The sequence below is a fragment of the Gorilla gorilla genome, chromosome 20, assembly GCF_029281585.2.
Source record: "Gorilla gorilla gorilla isolate KB3781 chromosome 20, NHGRI_mGorGor1-v2.1_pri, whole genome shotgun sequence".
Lineage (NCBI taxonomy): Eukaryota > Metazoa > Chordata > Mammalia > Primates > Hominidae > Gorilla > Gorilla gorilla.
In genome coordinates this window covers 19,147,189-19,160,176 of record NC_073244.2, presented here as the reverse complement: position 1 = coordinate 19,160,176, position 12,988 = coordinate 19,147,189, and the positions used below count along the sequence as shown (strand labels likewise).

At 54.3% G+C, this 12,988-nt stretch overlaps 1 protein-coding gene across 7 annotated transcripts; it reads left to right on the top strand.

Annotated features, from left to right (window-relative positions):
- Positions 1-20: 20 nt before the first annotated feature.
- TRMT1 (tRNA methyltransferase 1) lies at positions 21-12,850 on the top strand. 7 transcript variants are annotated; one of them, XM_019015436.3, is made up of 17 exons: positions 27-117; positions 339-624; positions 718-773; positions 981-1,123; positions 1,283-1,470; positions 4,434-4,549; positions 4,628-4,740; positions 7,451-7,599; positions 7,756-7,842; positions 7,919-7,988; positions 8,073-8,207; positions 8,291-8,376; positions 9,895-10,003; positions 10,104-10,180; positions 12,151-12,270; positions 12,361-12,490; positions 12,676-12,850. In XM_019015436.3, the coding sequence occupies exons 2-17, from the start codon at positions 371-373 to the stop codon at positions 12,820-12,822; spliced, it is 1,980 nt and encodes a 659-aa protein (XP_018870981.1). In that variant the 5' UTR covers positions 27-117; positions 339-370; the 3' UTR covers positions 12,823-12,850. The 7 variants fall into 7 exon arrangements, with proteins under 7 accessions (XP_055227705.1, XP_018870981.1, XP_018870982.1 ...); XM_055371730.2 differs by lacking the exon at positions 4,628-4,740 and having other exon boundaries at positions 21-117; positions 4,434-4,536; XM_019015437.3 differs by lacking the exon at positions 7,756-7,842.
- Positions 12,851-12,988: the final 138 nt, after the last annotated feature.

Genomic DNA, 12,988 nt, shown 5'->3' with positions numbered 1-12,988 from the left:
CTGGCCAACCACTATCATGTGATTCGCCCACCCACTGTGCCAGCATGGCGGCGCCCAGGTCCTAATTCGGGAAACGTGCACCTTGACTAATTCGGTTTTCTGTGGCTACGAGAGCAGGTGAGGACGGGCTAGGCAGCGCGGGGAGGGATTCGGACTCGGGGCGGGCCTGCACGAGGGCATCGGCTCCACAGGGACGAGTCATCCCCAAAACGAGGGGATATCAGCTTACCGAGGCCGCAGGTCTTCCTAGTCCCTACCTCATAGATATGTAGGACACCCCCGGGCCCGGAATGCGGCTCTCTGACCCTCTCTGTGCCCTTCCCCGCCCCCCGAACCAGGCTTGGCGGGCGGAGGCGCCAGCGGATGTCTCATGCAAGGATCGTCTCTGTGGCTAAGCTTCACTTTCCGCTCCGCCCGGGTGCTCTCTAGAGCCCGGTTTTTCGAGTGGCAGTCCCCAGGGCTGCCGAATCCAGCAGCGATGGAGAACGGCACCGGGCCCTACGGAGAAGAACGCCCACGTGAAGTCCAGGAGACGACAGTCACCGAGGGGGCTGCCAAAATCGCCTTTCCCAGCGCCAACGAGGTCTTTTATAACCCGGTGCAGGAATTCAATCGGGACCTGACGTGAGCAGGGGTCAGACGTTAGCCTGGCATCGGCTAGTGGGTCAGTGTGGATGGCGGGGGCGGGGTATGAGCTAGTCCTCTGTCTCCCACCAGATGTGCTGTGATCACCGAGTTTGCTCGCATTCAGCTTGGGGCCAAAGGAATCCAGAGTGAGTGGAGGTCCAGGCTTCTGGTGGGCGGGGGTCACGCAAGTTTATCTCCCTGCCTGGGCTCTTCTGCCGCCCAAATCCAGAGAGGCTTCAGCCACATAGCAGGCCCTGGGTTCTGCTCCTTCAGCCTTTCCCCAGGGATTTCAGGGACGATATTTTGGAGATTAAGGGGAGGTTTCTCAGAGGGGACCTTGTTATTCTCTGCAGTCAAGGTGCCAGGAGAGAAGGACACGCAAAAAGTGGTCGTGGACTTGTCAGAGCAAGAGGAGGAAAAGGTTGAACTGAAAGAGAGTGAAAACCTGGCCTCAGGAGACCAACCTCGCACAGCGGCCGTGGGGGAGATCTGTGAGGTGGGGCCTGAGCATAGGAGCTGGCAGCCCTGGAATTTAGTGGGAGACAGAGGGCTCCTGGAGGGGGAGAGCTATAGGAGGTGGGTGGTGGGGGCTCCTTGGGGCCCAGAAGAGGATGGAGGTGGAGATGTGAGGGAGGCTTTCTGCTTACTCCAACAGGAAGGCCTGCATGTGCTGGAAGGCCTGGCAGCTTCAGGCCTACGTTCCATTCGATTTGCCCTAGAGGTGCCTGGGCTCAGATCTGTGGTTGCAAACGATGCCTCCACCCGGGCTGTGGATCTCATACGCCGGAATGTCCAGCTCAATGACGTGGCCCACCTGGTACAGCCGAGCCAAGCAGATGCCCGGTAGGTTCTGGGCATCACAGCCTAGCTCTGGGACAAGCCTGCCTGGGGTCAAATTCTGGCTCTGTCATATTCTCACTCTATGACCTTGAATGAGTGACTTAGCCTCTTTGAGCCCCAGTTTCCTTGTCTGTCAACTGAGAAAATTAGTTTTACAGGGGTTGCTGTGATGAGTAATAGATAATTATGGTATGATCCATACTCTATGCCAGAAATAAGTAGCATCCTGGTCTCTGTTTTAACTTCTTACACTCCTTTTATTCATTCAAATGAGCCATAGTATATCCAGTGTCTGCTATGTGTCAGGCACCATTTTCAGCGCTGGAAATGCATCAGGAAACAAAACATGCAAAATTGGTGACCTTCGCAAGAGTTGGCAAACTATAGCCTGTGGGGCTCACAGCCTTTTTTTGTTTGTTTGTTTTTTGAGATGTAGTCTCGCCCTTATTGCCCAGGCTGGAGTGCAGTGGCACGATCTCAGCTCATTGCAACCTCCTCCTCCCGGGTTCAAGCGATTCCCCTGCCTCAGCCTCCCAAGTAGCTGGGATTACAGGCACGTGCCACCACGCCTGGCTAATTTTTATTTATTTATTTATTTTTTGACACGGAGTCTCGCTCTGTTGCCCAGGCTAGAGTGCACTAGCGTGATCTTGGCTCACTGCAACCTCCACCTCTCAGGTTCAAGTGATTCTCCTGCCTTAGCCTCCCGACTGAGTAGCTGGGACTACAGACATCTGCTACCACACCCACCTAACTTTTGTATTTATAGTAGAGATGGGGTTTCACCATGGTGGCCAAGATGGCTCGATTTCCTGACCTCGTGATCTGCCCGCCTCGGCCTCCCAAAGTGCTGGGATTACAGGCATGAGCCACTGCGCCCAGCTATGCCAGGCTAATTTTTATATTTTTAGTAGAGACAGGGTTTTGCCATGTTGGCCAGGCTAGTCTCAAACTCCTGACCTCAAGTGATCTGCCCGCCTCGGCCTTCCAAAGTGCTGGGATTACAGACGTGAGCCACTGCGCCCGGCCTAGCCTAGTTTATCAATGGCCCACAACCCAAGAATGTTTTTTACATTTTTTTTTACTTTTTATTTTTTATTGATCATTCTTGGGTGTTTCTCGCAGAGGGGGATTTGGCAGGGTTACAGGACAATAGTGGAGGGAAGGTCAGCAGATAAACAAGTGAACAAAGTTCTCTGGTTTTCCTAGGCAGAGGACCCTGCGGCCTTCCGCAGTGTTTGTGTCCCTGGGTACTTGAGATAAGGGAGTGGTGATGGCTCTTAACGAGCATGCTGCCTTCAAGCATCTGTTTAACAAAGCACATCTTGCACCGCCCTTAATCCATTCAACCCTGAGTGGATACAGCACATGTTTCAGAGAGCACAGGGTTGGGGGTAAGGTCACAGATCAACAGGATCCCAAGGCAGAAGAATTTTTTCTTAGTACAGAACAAAATGAAAAGTCTCCCATGTCTACCTCTTTCTACACAGACACGGCAACCATCCGATTTCTCAATCTTTTCCCCACCTTTCCCCCCTTTCTATTCCACAAAACCGCCATTGTCATCATGGCCCGTTCTCAATGAGCTGTTGGGTATACCTCCCAGACGGGGTGGTGGCCGGGCAGAGGGGCTCCTCACTTCCCAGTAGGGGCGGCCGGGCAGAGGCGCCCCTCACCTCCCGGATGGGGCGGCTGGCCAGGCGGGGGGCTGACCCCCCCACCTCCCTCCCGGACGGGGCGGCTGGCCGGGTTGGGGGCTGACACCCCCACCGCCTTCCCCGACGGGGCGGCTGGGTTAAAAAAGAATATGCAGTAGGGACCACATATGACTCACAAAGCCTAAAATACCTTCTGACCTTTTACAGAGAAAAAAGTTTTTACTTTTCTGACCTTACTAGAATCCAAATAGTAATCACAGACAATGAAAAGTAATTAGCTGGGCATGGTGACTCATGCCTGTAATCGAGCATTTTGAGGGGCCAAGGTAGGAGGATCTCTTGAGGCCAGGATTTCAAGACCAGCCTAGGCAACACAGTGAAACCCGTCTCTACAAAAATTTTAAAATGAGGTCAGACGCAGTGGCTCACCCCTGTAATCCCAGCACTTTGGAAGGCCGAGGTGGGCGGATCACTTGAGGTCAGGAGTTCGAGACCAGCCTGGCCAACATGGTAAAACCCCGTCTCTACTAAAAATATAAAAATTAGCCAGGCATGGTGGCATGTGCCTGTAATCCCAGCTACTTGGGAAGCTGAGGCAGGAGAATCGCTTGAACCCAGGAGGTGGAAGTTGCAGTGCGCCGAGATCCCACCACTGCACTCCAGCCTGGGTGACAGAGCGAGACTCTGTCTCCAAAGAAAGGAAAAAAAAAAATGTGTTAATACATCTATAAACTGCTTGAAATGGTGTCAGGCAGATACGTCTTATATCAGTATTGTTGTTGTTTTAGATGTGTGGACTGAGTTCCACATGGTGCTTTTCCTAAGTAGGAAAATTGTGCAGTTTAATAAATGACCAAGGCCAATGCGGTGGCTCACACTTGTAATCTCAGCACTTTGGGAGGCCGAGGTGGATGGATCACTTGAGGTCAGGAGTTTGAGACCAGCCTGGCCAACATGTTGAAACCCCATCTCTACTAAAAATACAAAAATTAGCTGGGCGTGGTGGCACATGTCTGTAGTCCCAGCTACTCTACTCGGGAGGCTGAGGCGCGAGAATTGCTTGAACTGGGGAAGCGGAGGTTGCAGGGAGCCGAGATCACGACACTGCACTCCAGCTGGCCGACAGAGCAAGACTCCTACTCAAAAATAAAATAAATAAATAAATAAATGACTGAGCCAGGACTTGAACTTGGGAATCTGGCCGCGGAGTTCAGACCCAAACCACCGTGCTGTAGGAGTTAATATGTGTAGGGGACAGAGAAGGTACCTGGCGCGGGAGGCTGAGGACCTGGCCCTCTTTGCACCCAGGATGCTGATGTACCAGCACCAGAGGGTGTCGGAGAGGTTTGACGTCATCGATCTGGACCCCTATGGCAGCCCAGCCACCTTCCTGGATGCAGCTGTGCAGGCTGTGAGTGAAGGAGGTGAGGCGGGGATGGCACTGGGGTGGGAGCAGGGCTTGGGGTGTTGGAGGGTTCTCACTGCCCAGCCCCTCTCTGCAGGGTTGCTGTGTGTGACCTGCACAGACATGGCGGTGTTGGCGGGGAACAGCGGGGAGACATGCTACAGCAAGTACGGGGCCATGGCCCTCAAGAGCCGGGCCTGCCACGAGATGGTGAGGGGCCCTCTGCCAGCCAGCCAGGGAGACCGGGGGACAGGTGGTTGTCTGAGTCCCTTCCCAATACACTTTCCCCCTCCTCAGACCTGCTCAGCTTTCTCCAGGCTGATGTCCAGATGCATCCCAGGCTGTTAACGACAGGCGTGTCTTCAACCTACATAGTTCCTAAGAGCATGGCTGATAATCGTGGTCATCTGGGGACAGTGGCTTTGGCCAGGACAGGAGTGCATGGCCACATTATTTTAGTTTTCTGTATTAAAACAACTTTTCAAAAAAACATTTTTTTTTTAAAGGTGGTTTTTCCAGGACTGGGTTTAAATCCTAGCTTTGCTGGTGGCTCTGGGCAAGTGACTTCACCTTTCTGGTCCTCAGGTTTTTTTGCATCTGTAAAATGGGCACAATTGATGGTCTGAAGGCCGGGCGCGGTGGCTCACACCTGTAATCCCAGCACTTTGGGAGGCCTAGGCAGGTGGATCACCTGAGGTCAGGACTTTGAGACCAGCTGGCCAACATGGTAAAACCCTGTCTCTACTAAAAATACAAAAATTAGCCAGGCATGGTGGCAGGTACCTGTAATCCCGGCTACTCAGGAGGCTGAGGCAGGAGAATCACTTGAACCCAGGAGGCGGAGGTTGCAGTGAGCCAAGATCACTCCGCTGCACACCAGCCTGGGCAACAGAGGGAGACCCCGTCTCAAAAAGAAAAAAAACAGGCCGGGCGTGGTAGCTCACGCCTGTAATCCCAGCACTTTGGGAAGTCGAGGTGGGCGGATCATGAGGTCAGGAGATTGAGACCATCCTGGCTAACATGGTGAAACCCGATCTCCACTAAACATACAAAAACTTAGCCAGGCACGGTAGCGGGCACCTGTAGTCCCAGCTGTTCGGGAGGCGGAGGCAGGAGAATGGCGTGAACCCTGAAGGCAGAGCTTGCAGTAAGCCGAGATCTGGCCACTGCACTCCAGCCTGGGTGACAGAGCGAGACTCTGTCTCAAAAAAAAAAAAAAAAAAGGGGGCTGGGTGCGGTGGCTCATGCCTGTAATCCCAGCACTTTGGGAGGCCGAGGCAGGTGGATCACGAGGTCAGGAGATCGAGACCATCCTGGCTAACACAGTGAAACCCCGTCTCTACTAAAAATACAAAAAAATTAGCCGGGCGTGGTGGCGGGCGCCTGTAGTCCCAGCTACTCAAGAGGCTGAGGCAGGAGAATGGCGTGAACCCAGGAGGCGGAGCTTGCAGTGAGCTGAGACTGTGCCACTGCACTCCAGCCTGGGCGACAGAGCAAGACTCTGTCTCAAAAAAAAAGAAAAAAAAATAGGCCGGGCGCAGTGGCTCACGCCTGTAATCCCAGCACTCTGGGAGGCCGAGGTGGGCGGATCACCTGAGGTCAGGTGTTCAAGAGCACCCTGGCCAACATGGTGAAACCCCGTCTCTACTAAAAATACAAAAAAAAAAAAAAAAAAAATTAGCTGGGCGTGGTGGTGGGTGCTTGTAATCCCAGCTATTCGGGAGGCTGAGGCAGGAGAATCACTTGAACCCAGGAGGTGGAGGTTGCGGTGAGCCGAGATGGCACCATTGCACTCCAGCCTGGGCAACAAGAGCAAAACTCTGTCTCAAAAAAAAAAAAAAAAAAATGGTCTGACCCTATTGAGTGTCTGATCAGGATTCAAGAAGGCTGAGTGGCGAAGTGCAGCGGCTCATGCCTGTAATCCTAGCACTTTCAGAGGCCAAGGTGGGAGGATCACTTGAGGTCAGGAACCTGGGCAACATAGCGAGGACCCCATCTCTACAAAAAAACCCTAAAAATTACCTAGGTGTGGTGGTGGATGCCTGTGGTCCCAGCTACTCTGGAGGCTGAGGCAGGAGGATCACTTGAGCCTAGGAGTTCAAAGTTATTGTGAGCTTTGATAGTGCCACTGCACTCCAGCGTGGTCCACAGAGGTCTCTTGCCCTTGTTCCTAAAGGGTCCTGTCATGAAGTCAGCCTGGGAAATGCTGTTTCCTTTCCCATATCAGAGTCACACTAGCAGGAAAGCCCTGGCTGTTTTGCTTTTTTTTCTTTTTTGAGATGGAGTTTCACTCTTGTTGCCCAGGCTGGAGTGCAGTGGTGAGATCTCAGCTAACTGCAACCTTCGCCTCCCAGGTTCAAGTGATTCTCCTGCCTCGGCCTCCTGAGTAGCTGGGATTACAGGCGCCCGCCACCACACCCAGCTAATTTTTTGTATTTTTAGTAGAGACGGGGATTTCATCATGTTAGCCAGGCTGATCTCAAACTCCTGACCAGCCTCCCAAAGTGCTGGGATTACAGGCATGAGCCACCATGCCCGGCCCAGGCCCCAGCAGTTCTACAGCACCTAGTATCCCCACTTCCTGCCCACAGAGCCCTTGGGGGCTGGAATGTGGGTCCTCAGTACATGCCACATGGCACACCGATAATGGTGGTCAGAATAGGTTGGATCTATGCTTTCCTCACTCATTTAGTGCCCCCAGCAGTGCCACAGACAGGGACTGTTGTGATTTTGCAGATGAAGAAACTGAGGCACAGAGAGGGGATACTCACTTGTTGAGGGTCCCACAGCCAGGACTTTCGGGGGTGGGCTTGGATCCCAGGGAGCTGGCCCTGAGCCTGTACTTGTGAGTACCACATAGGGCTCCTGGTGGGGTGGGTGGATAGTGGAGGGGAGGCTGACACTCACCCCCCACCCCCAGGCCCTGAGAATCGTCCTGCACAGCCTGGACCTCCGCGCCAACTGCTACCAGCGCTTCGTGGTGCCGCTGCTCAGCATCAGCGCTGACTTCTACGTGCGTGTTTTTGTCCGTGTCTTCACTGGCCAGGCCAAGGTCAAGGCCTCAGCCAGGTCAGCCCGGGCGCAGAGAGTGGTGGTGGATTGAGAGAGGAGACAGGACCTTGCCCTGGGGGATCTGGGGCTTCTTAAGGGACAGAGCCAGTCTAAGGGAGGAGTTAGGGTGTCGTGGTCACGCTGGGAACTCGTGGCCACTGGTACCCCCCACAGCAAGCAGGCGCTGGTGTTCCAGTGTGTGGGCTGCGGGGCCTTCCACCTTCAGCGTCTCGGCAAAGCGTCAGGAGTCCCCAGCGGCCGGTGAGCAGGGAGGAAGGAGGAGAAGGGGAGTCCCAGGGTTTTCCTCCCTCCCTACCAACCACCCCTCTCTGTTTAGGGTCAAGTTCTCTGCAGCCTGTGGTCCCCCCGTGACCCCCGAGTGTGAACACTGTGGGCAACGACACCAGGTAGGGCTAGGCCAGGGGAGGCAAAGGAGCGAGAGGGTCTTGAAGGTCATGGTCCCTGCTCACCTGTCCCCGGTGCGCCCCCAGCTTGGTGGCCCCATGTGGGCAGAGCCCATCCATGACCTGGATTTTGTGGGCCGTGTCCTGGAGGCTGTGAGCGCTAATCCCGGCCGCTTCCACACCTCGGAGCGGATCCGAGGCGTCCTGAGCGTCATCACTGAGGTGAGGGCCGGGCTGTGACGGGGAAGGGAGCTCCACCTGTGCCCACCCATCTCCACTCATGCCCATCCTGTCCCCCATCGCAGGAGCTCCCGGATGTGCCTCTGTACTACACCCTGGACCAGCTGAGCAGCACCATCCACTGCAACACACCAAGCCTCCTGCAGTTGCGGTAAGAGCCCCTGGGGTCGGGAGGAGCCTGTCCCAGACCACAGGGTGGCCTGGGGCAAGTCCGGGGATTCTCATGCATAGAACTTGCGAGGGGGTGGGGAGAACCCGGTGCAGTGTCTCATGCCTGTAATCCCAGTATCTTGGGAGGCTGAGGCAGGAAGATCACTTGAGGCCAACCTGGGCAACGTAGTAAGACCCTATGTCTAACAAATAAATTAAATCAATAAATATATATATACATACACATACATACGTATGTATACACACACACACACACACACACACACACACCCATTAGCCTGGCATGGTGATACATGCCTATAGTCCTAACTACTCAGGAGGCTGAGGTGGGAGGATCATTTGGGTCAGGAGTTTGATGCTAAAGTGAGCTATGATCATGCCACTCCAGCCTGGGTGACAAAGTGAGACCCTGTCTCTTTAAAAAAAAAAAAAAAAAAAAAATTAGGCCAGGCTTATTGGCTCATGCCTATATTCCTAGCACTTTGGGAGGCTGAGGCGGGTAGATCACTTGAGGTCAGGAGTTCAAGACCAGCGTGGCCAAAATAGTGAAACCCTGTCTCTATTAAAAATACGAAAATTAGCTGGGTGTGGTGGCACATGCCTGTAGTCCCAGCTACTCGGGAGGCTGAGGCACAAGAATCACTGGAACCTGGGAGGAGGAGGAGGCTGTGGTGAGCCAAGATTGCGCCACTGCACATCAACCTGGGCCACGGAGCGAGACTCCATTTAAAATATAATAATAATAATTAGGAAAAGAAAAAGGCCAGGTGTGGTGGCTCATGCCTATAATCCCAGCACTTCGGGAGGCTGAGGCGGGCGAATCACTTGAGGCCAGGAGTTCGAGACCAGCCCGGTCAACATGGCGAAATCCCATCTCTACTAAAAATACCAAAATATTAGCCAGGCGTCGTGGCACATCCCTGTAATCTCAGCTACTCAGGAGGCTGAGACAGGAGAATTGGTTGAACCTGAGAGGCAGACGCTGCAGTGAGCCAAGATTGCATCATTGCACACCAGCCTGAGCGACAGAGTGAGACTCCACCTCCAAAAAAAAAAAATAATAAATCAAAAGAAGGCCAGGCACGGTGGCTCACTCCTGTAATCCCAGCACTTTGGGAGGCCGAGGCGGGCGGACCACAAGGTTAAGAGATCGAGACCATCCTGGCCAACATGGTGAAACCCTGTCTCTACTAAAAATACAAAAATTAGCTGGGCGTGGTGGCACGTGCCTATAGTCCCAGCTACTCGGGAGGCTGAGGCAGGAGAATCGCTTAAACCCAGGAGGCGGAGGCTGTGGTGAGCCAAGATTGCGCCATTGCACTCCAGCCTGAGCGACAGAGCGAGACTCCATCTGAAAAAAAAAAAAAAAAAAGAAAAGAAAAGAAATGAACTCTGCAGCCATGAGCCCTTGCCGAAGGTAGTCTTACCCACCCTGGTCAGCTTGGGCTTTGGGGTCAAGGGGTCCGGCATCTCCCTCATAATCCCTGCTGTTCCCCAGGTCGGCCCTCCTCCACGCTGACTTCCGGGTCTCACTCTCCCACGCCTGTAAGAACGCTGTGAAGACGGATGCCCCTGCCTCTGCCCTCTGGGACATCATGCGTTGCTGGGTGAGGGCAGGACTGACCTCATGCAGGTGGGAGGGCAGGTGGTGGTCACCTGGAGGTCCCTTGGGCCTAGTATTCCCTAACCTCTGACCTCTGCCCCCAGGAGAAGGAATGTCCGGTGAAACGGGAGCGACTGTCAGAGACTAGCCCAGCGTTCCGCATTCTCAGTGTGGAGCCCAGGTAGGGGCAAGCACATGCAGGAGCGGCCAGGGCTGCCCACAGACATGGGAAGCACATGTGTGTGCAGACAACACAGATGCTGCCCCACACAGACTCGTGCCCATTCTTCAAGTGAGATTCAAAATCTGCTGACTGGGGCTGGGTAGGTGGCTCACGCCTGTAATCCCAGCACTTTGGGAGGCTGAGGCAGGTGGATCACCTGAGGTCAGGAGTTCAAGACCAGCCTGGCCAACATGGTGGAACCCCATCTCTACTAAAAATACAAAAATTAGCTGGGCATGGTGTGGTGGTGGGTGCCTGTAATCCCAGCTACTCAGGAGGCTGAGACAGGAGAATCGCTTGAACCTGGGAGGCAGAGGTTGCGGTGAGTCTAGATCGCGCCATTGCACGCCAGCCTGGGCGACAGAGAGACTCCATCTCAAAAAGAATAAAAAAATAGCTGGGTGCGGTGGCTCATGCCTGTAGTCCCAGCACTTTGGGAGGCCGAGGCAGGCGGATCACGAGATCAGGAGATTGAGACCATCCTGGCTAACACAGTGAAACCCCGTCTCCACTAAAAATACAAAAAAAAAAAAAAAAAAAAAAATTAGCCGGGCGTGGTGGCGGGTGCCTGTAGTCCCAGCTACTCGGGAGGCTGAGACAGGAGAATGGCGTGAACCCCGGGGGGCAGAGCTTGCAGTAAGCCAAGATCGCACCACTGCACTCCAGCCTGGGTGACAGAGCAAGACTCCGTCTCAAAAAAAAAAAATAAATAAATAAATAAATAAAAATAAAAATAACTAAATCTGCTGACTGGGCTGGGCATAGTGGCTCATACCTGTAATCCCAGCACTTTGGGAGGCCAAGACAGGCAGATCACCTGAGGTCAGGAGTTCAAGACCAGCCTGGCCAACATGACGAAACCCTATCTCTACTAAAAATACAAAAAAAATTAGCCAGGTGTGGTGGCACATGCCTGTAGTCCCAGCTACTCGGGAGGCTGAGGCAGGTGAATTGCTTGAACCTGAGGCAGAGTTTGTAGTGAGCCGAGATCGCACCACTGCACTCCAGCCTGGGCGACAGAGTGAGACTCCGTCCCAAAAGAAAAGAAAATTAGCGTTACCAGCATACCAGGGGTAACTTTTTGTCCATTTTGTTCACTGTGTATTCCCAGCACTGAGAACAATGCAGGCACACAGTCGTTAAATAAAAATGTTTATTAAGGCCAGGCATGGTGGCTCATTCCTATAATCCCAGTGCTTTGGGGGCCAAGGCGGGAAGATCGCTTGAGCCCAGGAATTTGAAACCAGCCTGGGCAACACAGTAATTAAGACTCCATCTCTACCAGAAAACTAAAAAAATTAGCTGGGCATGGTGGTACCTGCCTGTCGTCCCAGCTACTCAGGTGCTTGAGGCGGAGGCAGGAGGATTGCTTGAGCCCAGGAGTTCCAGACTGCAGCTTTGATGGCGATTGCACCACTGCACTCCAGCCTGGGCAGCAGAGTGAGACCCTGTATCTTTATTATTTTTTTTTTTTAGACAGAGGCTCACTCTCTTGCCCAGGCTGGAGTGCGGTGGTGCGATTTCAGCTCACTGCAACCTCCGCCTCCCAGGTTCAAGCGATTCTCCTGCCTCAGCGTCCCGAGTAGCTGTTATCACAGGCACCCGGCACCACGCCTGGCTAATTTTTGTATTTTTAGTGGAGATGGGGTTTCACCATGTTGGCCAGGCTGGTCTCGAACTCCTGACCTCAGGTGATCCACCCGCCTCAGCCTCCCAAAGTGCTGGGATTTACAGGCATGAGCCACCGTGCCTGGCCGAGACCCCATCTCTTTAAAAAAACCAAAAATGTTTATTAGATGAAGGAGAGAATCCTGACATGAGCAGACACCTCGTGCTGTGTTGTGGAGGCAGACAGGCCCTGTGGGGAGTGGGGACACACTCGTGTGGCAGCTTCCCCCAGCCCCAACGCCCCACCCCTGCTTCCCTAGGCTGCAGGCCAACTTCACCATCCGGGAAGATGCCAACCCCAGCTCCCGACAGCGAGGACTCAAGCGCTTCCAGGCTAACCCGGAGGCCAACTGGGGTCCCCGGCCTCGTGCCCGGCCAGGGTGAGTGGTGGTAAGGTGGGGGTGGGGCTCAGCCAGGGAAGGAAGGGGTAAAGGGCAGATGGGGTCCCACCTACTCCTCCCCTCGCACAGGGGCAAGGCGGCCGACGAAGCTATGGAGGAGAGACGCAGGCTGCTTCAGAACAAGCGGAAGGAGCCGCCGGAAGATGTGGCCCAGCGGGCTGCCCGGCTCAAGACATTTCCTTGCAAGAGGTTTAAGGAGGTGAGGTCCCTCCTCCCTTTCCCCCACTGCAGGACACATGAGTCTCCCCTTTGGGCAACAGGGAGAGAATTGGGGGTGCTGGGGCCAGGCAAGTGTTTGGGAGTGGGCTTCCCATCCCAGGAAAGGATCCCATCAGGGGCTGCTGAGCTCCGGGCAGGGGTTCACACCCACCATCGTCCCACCAGGGCACCTGTCAACGCGGGGACCAGTGCTGCTACTCCCACAGCCCCCCGACACCCAGGGTTTCTGCTGATGCTGCCCCTGACTGTCCAGAGACCTCCAACCAGAGCCCCCCTGGACCTGGGGCTGCCGCTGGGCCAGGCATAGACTGAACCAATAAAGAGATGTCACGTCACCTTCTCCCGATTGCCTGTGGTTTGTGTATTGGTCCATACAGCTGCATGACTGGGATCTGTTCCTCTGGGGATCGTTCGCCCCTGCCTGACTGGAGTGTTGAGTCTGTATGGGAGGTAGGAGCTGACCATCTGCACAGTGGTC

Excerpts from the sequence above, each read along its gene's own strand:
- TRMT1 (XM_019015436.3), top strand. The coding sequence starts at position 371 with ATGCAAGGATCGTCTCTGTGGCTAAGCTTCACTTTCCGCTCCGCCCGG. Across the intron at positions 625-717 it reads GAATTCAATCGGGACCTGAC|ATGTGCTGTGATCACCGAGT; the intron begins GTGAGCAGGGGT and ends GTCTCCCACCAG. Across the intron at positions 4,741-7,450 it reads GCCGGGCCTGCCACGAGATG|GCCCTGAGAATCGTCCTGCA; the intron begins GTGAGGGGCCCT and ends CCCCACCCCCAG.